The 11,181-nt window shown below is 34.8% G+C and overlaps 1 protein-coding gene across 1 annotated transcript; it reads right to left on the reverse strand.

Annotated features, from left to right (window-relative positions):
- Window positions 1-1,330: 1,330 nt before the first annotated feature.
- LOC132557128 (synaptotagmin-B-like) lies at window positions 1,331-5,310 on the reverse strand. Its single transcript, XM_060221618.1, has 5 exons — window positions 5,089-5,310; window positions 3,601-3,758; window positions 2,581-3,078; window positions 1,999-2,116; window positions 1,331-1,719 (listed from the first exon to the last, which is right to left on the reverse strand). Exons 1-5 carry the CDS (start codon window positions 5,282-5,284, stop codon window positions 1,412-1,414), a joined length of 1,278 nt encoding a protein of 425 aa, XP_060077601.1. The 5' UTR covers window positions 5,285-5,310; the 3' UTR covers window positions 1,331-1,411.
- Between the last annotated feature and the right edge of the window lie 5,871 nt (window positions 5,311-11,181).

An 11,181-nucleotide genomic window follows, 5' to 3' on the forward strand; every position in this document is an offset into this window, starting at 1 on the left:
TAAACAACGTCATCTGTTTTTGTAATGCTTGTAGTATGAGGGCTGGTTGATAAGTTGTGAGCTTCAAATTTAAGGGTTTGACATTTGGTAGACTTATTGCATTGTTTTTCAGCATAATCCCTTCAGTATGTATACACTTTTGCCAGCGATGTTTAAGGACCTCTATGCCACTTTTCTTGACCGTTCAGAAAGTCCTCCACTGCACGCGTGACCAACAATGGGTACCGGAAACGACCTTCTTCAATCTTTGAAGTAAACTTAAGTCTGATGGAGTGAGAATTCAATCAATTCAAAGCCACAATCGTTAACGGCAGCCATGGCAACGACAGGCTTGTGAACAGAGGCATTGTCCTGGTGGAACAACACACCTTTACTGAGTTTTCCGCGGCGCTTGAGGTTAATATTTTTTCTTAACTGCCAAGGAAGTCTTGCATATGTGTCATTGATTGTTTGTCCCTTCTGCAGATTCTACCATAAGAACACTATCAACATCCCAGAAAACCGTGGCTATAACCTTTCCAGCTGATAGAACAGTCTTTGCCTTCTTTGGCGGGGTGAAACTGGTGTGCTTCTGATCAACTGTCAGAACTCTTTGTACTCATTGCAATATCTTCTGTAAGAATGGAATGCACTCTTTCCTTTGACTGTACTGGCTTGCAACTACTCTGATATATAGTGTACACACGGTATATTGTCAGAGCACCGAAGTTATCATTCATCTGAGTGATGAATATGCATGATATATTCATTATACCGCAAAATTGTGTAACTCAGAAACTTAAAAATGCCATCATATGAAATTTTCATAAATATTTTTTTATTTAACTGAATAAATCTCTGTGTAAATGTTAATTAATCCAATCTTTACAGGAAAATACATATATATATATATATATATAACCGAACCCTATATCAGTACCTAACAGACATTACTGACAGGTATCGGTAGATGTCGTCATGGTTCAATTGTCACTAAAAATAAATAAAGCCAACAAATCAATTTTAACTATAAATATAATACACTAACTATAGCCGTACTTACCCCTATAAGACTATAATTCAGGCCGACAAGCTTACAGTGGACTCGAATATCAACTAGATTAACATATACATTGGTGACTAGGCTATTAACACTATGACACTTTACCAAGCAGTCATGTCCTGGTGTAAACATTCAATAACTTAGACTGGTCTTCAACTAGGACGTCGTTATGAAACTGATGTTGGCTGTTTAATTGAAATCCGATGATATTTTGATCACTTCTGAAGATCATAAAGTTTTTCAGCAGTTTCCGTGAATTCAGAAAATAACTAAATGTAGACACCAAGATTTTCTGTTTCTCTTTAGTTCTGAATTCTGTTCAAACTTTGTGACATGGTTTCTGAAATGGACGTCTAGGTTTAAATCACTTTAACAATGAAGTCTATGCCAGCACGTGACTTGTTTCCGTTGATTCTGTGTCATTTCAACCCAGTGCGCATGTGCATCTGTACTGAAACTCGGACCTAGATACATCCGTCCGATGAGTCTATGTTGCCTCTGCTCTTTATTTGCATGTATCACAGCGGCACAAAAGTAAACATTGTTTAGCTCCTGACTTGGCACATCAAATGCAAACGTTTCGTCATATTCTGGGTTTAAATCGGATCGTTTTATCACGGTCTTCACCTTTTTCAGTTGTCTCCCTTCGTGCATCAGAACAACCTTTACATAGGCATCTGAAACCCAACATAAGCATTATCGTTATTTTGATAATGAAAAAACATTTTAAGATATCAGAATGACTGACCACATATAAAAAGAATACAACAACAACAACAACAACAGCAACAACAACAACAGCAACAACACAACAACAACAATGATACATTATCATGAGCAACTTCATAACATGGAATGCAACAAACGCGATGATATATATATTTTTTGTTCATTTAAAGACTTACTAAATATCCAGTATAAATAATCTCGTTATAAGGAACATTACAACTGTTCACCTGTGGTATTGGTCGTCCTATTCATTGCTTTGAGCCCACGGACCCGTACCACCGTCAGGTACAATTTCTCAGCTGTCGGAAGGTAGTTCATTCCTAAACAGATCTCGCCGAGGTCCTCCTGTGTTAATAGAAAACGTAACTAAACGTGAAACAATCTTTCCGTTTACTGTCTGTGTAAATAGTATATATCCGAGATACTATGATATATGTTTCAGAGGATCGTTTTAGTAAAAAACGAAATATTGTTCAACGTTTACTTTTCCCTTCAACTGTTCGCTAGAAATATAATTCATAGCCGAAAGCAATTCAAATACAATGTAATGTTTGCGTTTCTCTCTTGAATTTCTTCCATGGATACAGTTTATGATAAAATGATATCAACTGTCTCCAATTTCACTCTGTGTAGACATACAATTATTTGCTAACATTAAACTACGTTTCTCTTTTATGCAATTTCAATTTTCATTTTATTTAATATATCAATAATGGATATAAATTTGCTTGTTTGCAACGAACAAGATTTTGTATCAAATACCAGTCAATTACATCTTAATAATTCGATATCGAATCCTTCATATCTACCTCTTCAGGAAGTTCCAGTTTCTCCGTGTACGTCACTTCCGTTGCGTCCGGTAAGTCTATTTTTTTAATGATGACGGTTGTCTCCCCGAGGAGAATGTGCCTGGAGAACTTATCAAAGTCACAGAGGTGTAATCGCACAGTATAAAGAGGCAGGTCTCTCTGATCCACAACCAAATAGAAAGTCTCGTTAAACACGGGATTCTCGCTCGCCTTTTGCATTTTAGTTTGAACTTCCATATCAAGGTTATTTATAACATACTCCTTCCCGAAACTAAACAGCTGTTTAGGCGCTCTGTAAAATCTGACTCGAACATACGGAGAAATTGCTGCACTGGCATCATTTAACGACAAATTCTTAACCTGTAAAATTTTTAAAAACAGCTTTCCCTCAAGTGGATCATATTTGAGAGAGAACTCTATATCAGCTGAGTTGAGAACGGCATGAGGCTGGTCTGCAAACTCCGAGTCAGGAAAAGTCGGAGGACTGCGGACGCTGGTCTGTAAGTAGATAACAACAATAATGATCCTCAATGACAGATGTTATAGTATGGCTGTCAACACCAGTCAAGATGTATAGTAATACCTGTTAAGTGGTAGCGCTAACGTTACAAATAAGTTCTCTATATTTTGTTTTTTTCCTGTCATTCTCCACTACCGATTGCGTCAACGACATGTGTTTCTACACTTTCACTGTTTAGTTAGGAATTATTTTTGATTCTATTGCTGCACACTGAAGTATACAAAGATAAATCAGGTTATTACAAGCAAATTACAGTAAACTACTCAACTTTATATGTTAAACAGTCTGTCAGAACAAAGTTAATGGTTGTTCGGGTGGACTTTAGATTTAAGCGGTTTTTAACGGATTATTTGAAATGTTTAAGAGTTTTTTTAATATTATTTTATTTTTTTATTCATTTTTTGAACTTCTCGTAATCATGATATATCAATAATCCTGTTTGTGTTATATATTACAATCGCACAAATTATACTAGCAAATGAAGATTAAGTTTTGTTGACCCTTTTCAACTCGATGATGGTTGGTCCACTGGAATCTGACCATTCTGACGAGTAGTCTTCCTTGATCGACCTCAGAGGGCCCCTTTTCCCCTTCAATGGTTTTTCCTTGGTAACAGCATACTGGGTAGCCCCGTATCCGGATGACGGGTACGGTGATACTGACAAACAGAAAGTTACCAATGTAATCAGCTGGTGGAATTAACTGCATAATCCATTTCCCTATCATATTCAAATTTCTACTTAAGATATATTTGCTGAAATGCTTAATTCAAAGACGTAAACTTAGACAAACACCAACAACCCCTAAAAAGCTTAAGAACAGTTTAAGGGCACATCATTACCGCTATCTGATTTTTGTCAGATATGAATATTTGGTCGTTGTTTATACTTTAACCTTTTCATGCGTGGTGTTACTATACTTTGAGTGAGAAATAAAAGTGCAATGCCATGGTCTAAATATATATATATGGTCCATGTAGTAATAACGACAGTACGGACAAGTGAATGTCAAATTTTCGAGGCAATCTGCCCCTTTATCAAGACACAAATATTACATAAATTACATCACATACATAGAACATAAAACAAATACAAAGTTATCAAGTTAAATGGAGAGTGGTGGTGTAAATATAGGTGTCTATAATCCCTTTCGGCCGATTGACGCCGAAGGTTCTTTATAAGGGTTAAAAAATCCTATGTTCTTGTATGAAAGATGGTGATTAAAATATCAAAAAAGTCTTATATCGATCGCTGTATGCTTTGCACTGTAGAAAATACCAACATGGCAACAAAATCCTAATCCAAACTCAAATTTAATAAACATAGGGCAAGATATGTTCTGAAGAAACATCTAAACGCAGACTCCTGAAAAAGTACAAGGAGAACAAGACACGGTGTTCCGGAAGAGTAAGCGTCTTCTGCTTCATCGACAACACCCGCTATATAAATCTTGGTCAACTCGCGTAAGTAATGTCAGGTTCCCAAATGAAAACAAAGATACAGAATTTTATTCAATGTGATCACTATGGCGACAGTAAAAAATCCCCGTGATTTTCATCAACCTGCACCTTATGAAACCACATGTTACGAGTTTGTCTGTCAGTTGACAACTTCTTGCACGAAAATCGTGATAATAGGAACAGGAATGGGGTATTTTGGTGTGCAGAGTAGAAAAATAAGATGTTCTTACAAAAGAAATGTTTTAGAAGAGGATGTTAAAGATTGGTCAAACGCTCTACAGTGCTTTAAAATCCACATATTAATAAATTCTACTTCTTGTGTAAACAGTATCACAATAAGACTGTAACCCGTGTTTGAGAGTACTAAGAATAGCAGTTAGTGGTTTGGACAAAGGCTTGGTGGAACAGCTAGATGAGCCAACAATCACACTTTATATGGATAAGATCGGCATCTATTTAAAAAAACAAGATATATATCTTATGTTGTCGATGGATAAATTTACAACGAAACATGCAGATATAACCTTACCTTGTGGTTGTTTGTCGTATTGGAAGGGACAAATGTTGTATAACCAGCAAAATGGCGACAATGCACAGACCATACACAGGATAACGAGGGCAAAGAAGAGACCGATAGCGGCCAGGATGACAAGTTTGTCCCAAACATCCAGTCGTAATATCTCAGAATCATGGATCTGACCGTCCGCTATGCTGGCAAATATCATTATGCCTCCTTATAGATCTTACTCCCATGGAACCTGTGAGAAGACTTTATTACATCAGATCTTACATTGAGTGAGTAGAAGATGTTATATAGTAGTAGAATTAATACAAATTACTCTAAAAGTCTTGTTTTATGCATTGGACCGTCATTAGTATAGATAAACATTTAAGAAAGCACCCTGACATTTGTATACCCAGCTAAATTGTGTGTTTTGTAGGAATGTTTGAAGATTAAGAGAGAATAGTCAGGAATGTCAATTATGTTTGTAGACAATGTCAGTTTTATTATAATACATCGATATTTATATATAAAAAAAAACAAACAAAAAATTATTTATCAGTTGTAAATTCCAGAAAATAAAATATTACAATTCACCGACAAACCTCATACGGATCGACCAATGGGAATATTTAAAGTTACAGAGTTACATCGGACACCAGTAGATGTTTTCATAGCTAATTACTCATTGTGTTTTTAATTGCAGTATAAAACCGATTCATTTGTAAAACTCTTTGATTAAAACAATCAAATTTCTTATCATATAAACTTTCCAAAAGGTTGAAATTAAGAAAATAAAGCTGTTTCAGCCTACACGACAGAAGGTAGGAAGGACGTGGTAAGAAAGGCTGTTTTGCAGTAAAATTTTAAAAGTAAGTATATACAACCCGAGATCCCGTTTACGGAAATATCGATATGAAACTGTGTGTGATGTATGTGTAAATATACTGTAATAATATCTGTAAATATGTATCTGACATCTGTTGCAGAGAATTTCTTTAGATTGTATGCTTACAGGGGATCGATAGTGTTCACTCTAGGGGAAATGTTACCCCGTACAAGGGGGAGTGACGATCACATCTCACAACACGTGATTGTACTGTACATTTTAATCACTATATGACAATAACCATAAATAACATAATAAGGTAAAACCAGACTTTCATGATTTAGCATGACGTGTATTTATAAGTCTTATTAAAGCGATATCGATGGATAATGTCGGATTTCTATTAATTTAGAACATTCACGTCTTTAGTGTCCTGTGCGTGCTGTTCACAAATAAGATCTTATAATTTACATAGAATGATATTTGTCAATCTCTAGACCACTTTCAAATACATTTATCCATTACAGTTTTCCGCCCTTTGTTGGAATTCTATGAAAGTGATTAGTTGATGGAGTCGTTAAGTCAGATTTTATGGTTTCATTTTAAAGGAAATTTACAGTTTACAATAGTAAATGATGTGTATTCAAACATACAGATGACTAGGGATACAGCTTCTGAATCATAGGTTATTTTCGTAGCCATTTCTACGTTGGATTCTTTTCTAATTTTCTAATTCTTTTTTTTTAAAATCAAATCAAGGTACCATAGTTACGATGAAACTTCCATATTCATGATAAATTTTGTTAAAACAAATCCTATCTGTGTTGAATATGTTTTTGAAATTATATTTCCCGTGCCAGTTTTTTGCTTTTCCGGAGGCTGAAAAACTGACTGGTGTGTGTGGCATGACTTTGCCTCTGGGAAAGAAACTCTATAGTTATTGCTCTGGATGGTTTGCAACGGTCCTTTCGTATGTTGTGCTTGACTTAGCTACCACAAAGTACAAGGAGGAACCCCCTCCTCAAAATAACCCTCTTTGTTCAAAGGGCGATAAACGCAATAACAAACAAAGGCTTATACATTACAGTTAAAATGAACATTTTTGTTGGGTCAAGAAAGGTTTTCATCTCATAACAGATAATAATAAACAAATTTTTGATTGGATAAAAAAATCTTCAAAATTGTTCAAAATATGTTTCATATCAAAAATAAAAATAAAATATCGATTTAATAGACAATCAAACTCAGAATTATTAAAGCGAACGCGAAATACATGAAGTGTTACATCCTGGTAAACGTATCACGGGGATAATACTTTTGTAAAGTTGATTTAATAATAAATGTTAACCGTTTGTTTGTATAATAGTCGCATTAATACATCAAATGTTCGTTACATACTCTCTTGATTAAGTCTTTTTAGAAACAGTAAAATCCAAATTGACTTTCTGTTTTTATTTAAATATTCATGAAATATTTGTTTGCCATCAAAAACAGTCGAACACTTGTACCAGAAACTCAAGTGATGGTGAATTTAAGACTGGATACCAATTTAATACTTCAACAACAGATTATATAATTTGACTTCCAAATGAACAACCGGAATACTAGCTTTGTGGTATAATACAAATCAAACCCCACCCCTCCCCCCACCCCGCTAACCCACACCCCTCCCCCTAACCCCCCCGCCTGTATCTAATTACGGTATGTCAATTGAAAATGCGACATATCATTATAATGACCAATCTGTATATTATATATGTCACTAATTGTTTACTTTATGAAATTTCAACCCATTTATTCATACCTGGAGAAAATGTATATATGAATAGCATGCTATCCAATCCATTTGTATGTTGTTTACAATGTAATGTTGAAATGAAAATGACGAATTTTATATAAAACCTGTTACAACACGTACGTGGTTAGTATTGGATTTTAAGACTAGTGCAACTGACGGGAATATTAATTAGATATCTGAATGTGTTCAATTTTGCCATACCCTAGGGTGCATTGACTCTTTGTTCAGGACCAGACAGGCCTATTACAGTAATTACAGGCCTGGAGTGGTCACGAGTGGTAATGTAAGTCACTGACCTTAGACGGGATTCACTTAACGGTAGTTCATCACTAGATGTTTATCGTAACTAAGAAATATAAATATACACTTCTATACATCATTGATCCGGGAATATAAAGTTTTTCCTCCTTAATATACATAAAAAAGAAATTATCTTAAAAATAATAAAATCAAAAAAAAAAAAAAAAAATAGAAATTTAAAAAAAAATCACATTTTGTCTTACAATTGACAATTTAATTGTGTACGTACAAACTCAATTGAAACAAAAAGACAATGATTTGTAGGAGAATATCTACAGTGTATATAATAACTTACCAAGACAACGTCGAATTGTACGGAAGATTTAAAAGTGATTAGATTTAAATACAAAATAAATTGTTAGTTTGTTAGGTTAATCGACCAGTCAACATCTATGGTTATTATGCGACGAGCACTCCTTGTAGTAGCTGTTGGTTACCTCATTGAACAACATACGGGAGGTCTGCTGTTACCTTATGTTACGTAGGCCAACATTCTAACCGACTGAGCTATTGCGCCCCCGTACAAATTCACTACAAAATAAACAGTCAGATAATGATGTACAATATACCATACAGATGTTTAATCTTTATAGACCTCGTCTTATTGAAGCCTGTGGAGCGAAAGAGGAAAATCGAAAGAGAAGGAGGACATCGCCATTTTGTTTAACAATGTTGATACAGGTAAGACATGAGATATGGGAATAATTACAGGGGATACTGCTGGACTGCTCAACAGTATCAACCCTCGATCTACAAATTTAAGTTAATCCGACTTATGTCACGTTCTCAAAGTAGGATCCGGTGCGTTAGAGTGAAACCACGCGACACACTATTAATAATTACACAAAGTTGGTTTTTATCTATTGGCTTTATAGAAGGTAAATACACCTTCTGATTTATATAAACATTTGCGAAACAAGTCATCTGAATCTATACAAATTGTTGACCCGGATATAAGAGAGGTTTTAGTGTGTAATAAGGCCTTTGGAATGAATACCAGAAGGACGAAACATTTGTATGCTACCCTTAAAATTGTTGTTATTCATATGTTTTCTATCATCCAGAAGACTGGCACATCTTTGTACAAATAAAATCTACCTGTTTAGTATATGATAAAATGCCATTTTGTAGGCTCAAAATATTTAAGAATGTGTTTAAAATTTCATCAGAAATACATTACAACGTTGTCGTAAAATTGTAAACATGTTAGGATGGTCTGGACATCAGTAGCTCTATAACAGTTTACATAACGCTAAACTATACATGTAGCCTACATTTTAGTAGTGATATTGTCCTATAACATATCCTTAAGGTTTTATATAATGAAACCATTTGTACTTCACTGCCCATTAGAAACATATTTTAACTGCATCCAATTTCCTTGTATTTTGTATTTGATAACAAACCGTCATTTGAATGTTATTATTTTCTTTAAAGTGATTGAATCTGAAATAATTGATCTCGTCACTTGTCGACTTCTTTAATGTTAATAATCACAAAATGTTATTATCATACAGACCTGTTGTTTTGATTCCGCCATTTTACATGTACGAATCAGACGCTCGTTTGTGTATTTGCTCCAATAAGCTGCATTCAGAGCCGTTTTTCTCTTGACGGTGGTTAAAAGTCGTCCCTCTCGCCATCAATTATGATGAACTTTCCGGATAAAGTTTCTGCAAACTTTCCGACTGTTTTGATTTCCAGTACACAGTTATCCAACGCAGGTCTACTCCTGTGAGGAGTAACATTGATATTGTCTATAGACCCAAAGCAGTTACACAGTCGGCTGTGACATTTAACTATATTACAACAGTAGGTCGGCTAATTGGTCTTAAATTGCCCGTGGTATATGTGGGTTGCTTGTCCTCAGTGCTGCAGTGTTGAGAGTGAGTGACGTTGGACGACAAGGCCCTGTAAAATATCGATCCCTGGATGACTCAAGATAACCAGCTGTTGCAGGGCTAATCCGTTCTAGGGAAACAGAGCACAGCTTGGAAACTTTGTAACTAAAACATAGTTTCAGGTACACAATAAAATAGTAAGCCTTTTTATCGTAATTTTTTTCTAATTATAAAACTTTACAAAAAATGATAACATACTCGGATAAAAGAATAGCAACATTCTGAAAATAATACCAAAACAGAACAGCGATCAAAATTGGTCGGAACTTATAAATCAGGAAATAAGACAAATACAGTCTACTAGAACATCAACCTATAAGCAACAAAAGGTGATTTGAGTGAAGAACATTAATTAGTAGGAACATTCCCAGGCTAAACAGTCATTCTGAAATGTCAGTAGTTATAGTGAAAGACAAATGGACAAAGTCGGTATTCAATATAAAAACAATTAAAGGGGTATGGCGCTTGACGGTGACGGAGCACCTATATCAGTTCATTATCTCGGTCGATCTAAAAGTACATGATGAATTTTTTTTTATATATATTTTAACGGGTTTTACGTCCGCTATTACGACCTTTCGGTCTTTCGGCGGACGGGCAACACGATGAATGACGATAGGTAAAAAATGTACATGCGAAGTCATCGTGTCTAAATATAGAGCATGTACGTCCGGAAAGTTTTCTAAATATAGAGCATGTACGTCCGGAAAGTTGTGTGTTTAACGTGTACGTTGCCGGAGATTTAACAAATAAACTGGGAAATACACAAGTAAAGCCAAAACAAAACATTAGTTCAATGGCTGGGTTACACATTATCTGTGACCTTTTATAAGTAATATTGAACATTAAAATGACATTAAATCACGTGTCCAACACTATCAAAATAGCCTCTCATGTCATTAGCCTTGTCATGTAACTCATCGGCCCCATTGGCGTTTTGGACAGTAATTGCCGCAATGCGCGTGAATATGAATAATGAAGTGAATTAAAGAAAAAGGTTTATTTAAATTGTGTGTTAAAAGAAACAAAAAAAAAAAAAAAATAGTAATAATAAAAATTGGGAAAATAGTTCTGATCAAATCTCTCCTGCTCTCACAATTAAATCATTTTTTTTATATCAGTACCAAATCCTGATGAACATTTCTTGCAGAATATTAACTCCATTTTTTATAGCTTTATATGGAATAGTAAGGTAGAGAAAATAAAAAGAGATATTATGACTCAGAATTATCATGAAGGAGGACTCAAAAAGGTAAACATTAAGGTATTTATAGATTCTTTGAAATTGAGTT

Source organism: Ylistrum balloti, unplaced genomic scaffold (assembly GCF_031769215.1).
Source record: "Ylistrum balloti isolate Yb309-2 unplaced genomic scaffold, AGI_CSIRO_Ybal_v1 Utg370626, whole genome shotgun sequence".
Lineage (NCBI taxonomy): Eukaryota > Metazoa > Mollusca > Bivalvia > Pectinida > Pectinidae > Ylistrum > Ylistrum balloti.

Bases quoted from the DNA above. Each gene is read 5' to 3' on its own strand.
- LOC132557128 (XM_060221618.1), bottom strand. From the start codon at position 5,284: ATGATATTTGCCAGCATAGCGGACGGTCAGATCCATGATTCTGAGATA. The intron at 2,117-2,580 runs GTAGATATGAAG...CTATTAACACAG, and splicing joins AACTGGAACTTCCTGAAGAG to GAGGACCTCGGCGAGATCTG. The intron at 1,720-1,998 runs GTGAACAGTTGT...GTTGGGTTTCAG, and splicing joins TAGGACGACCAATACCACAG to ATGCCTATGTAAAGGTTGTT.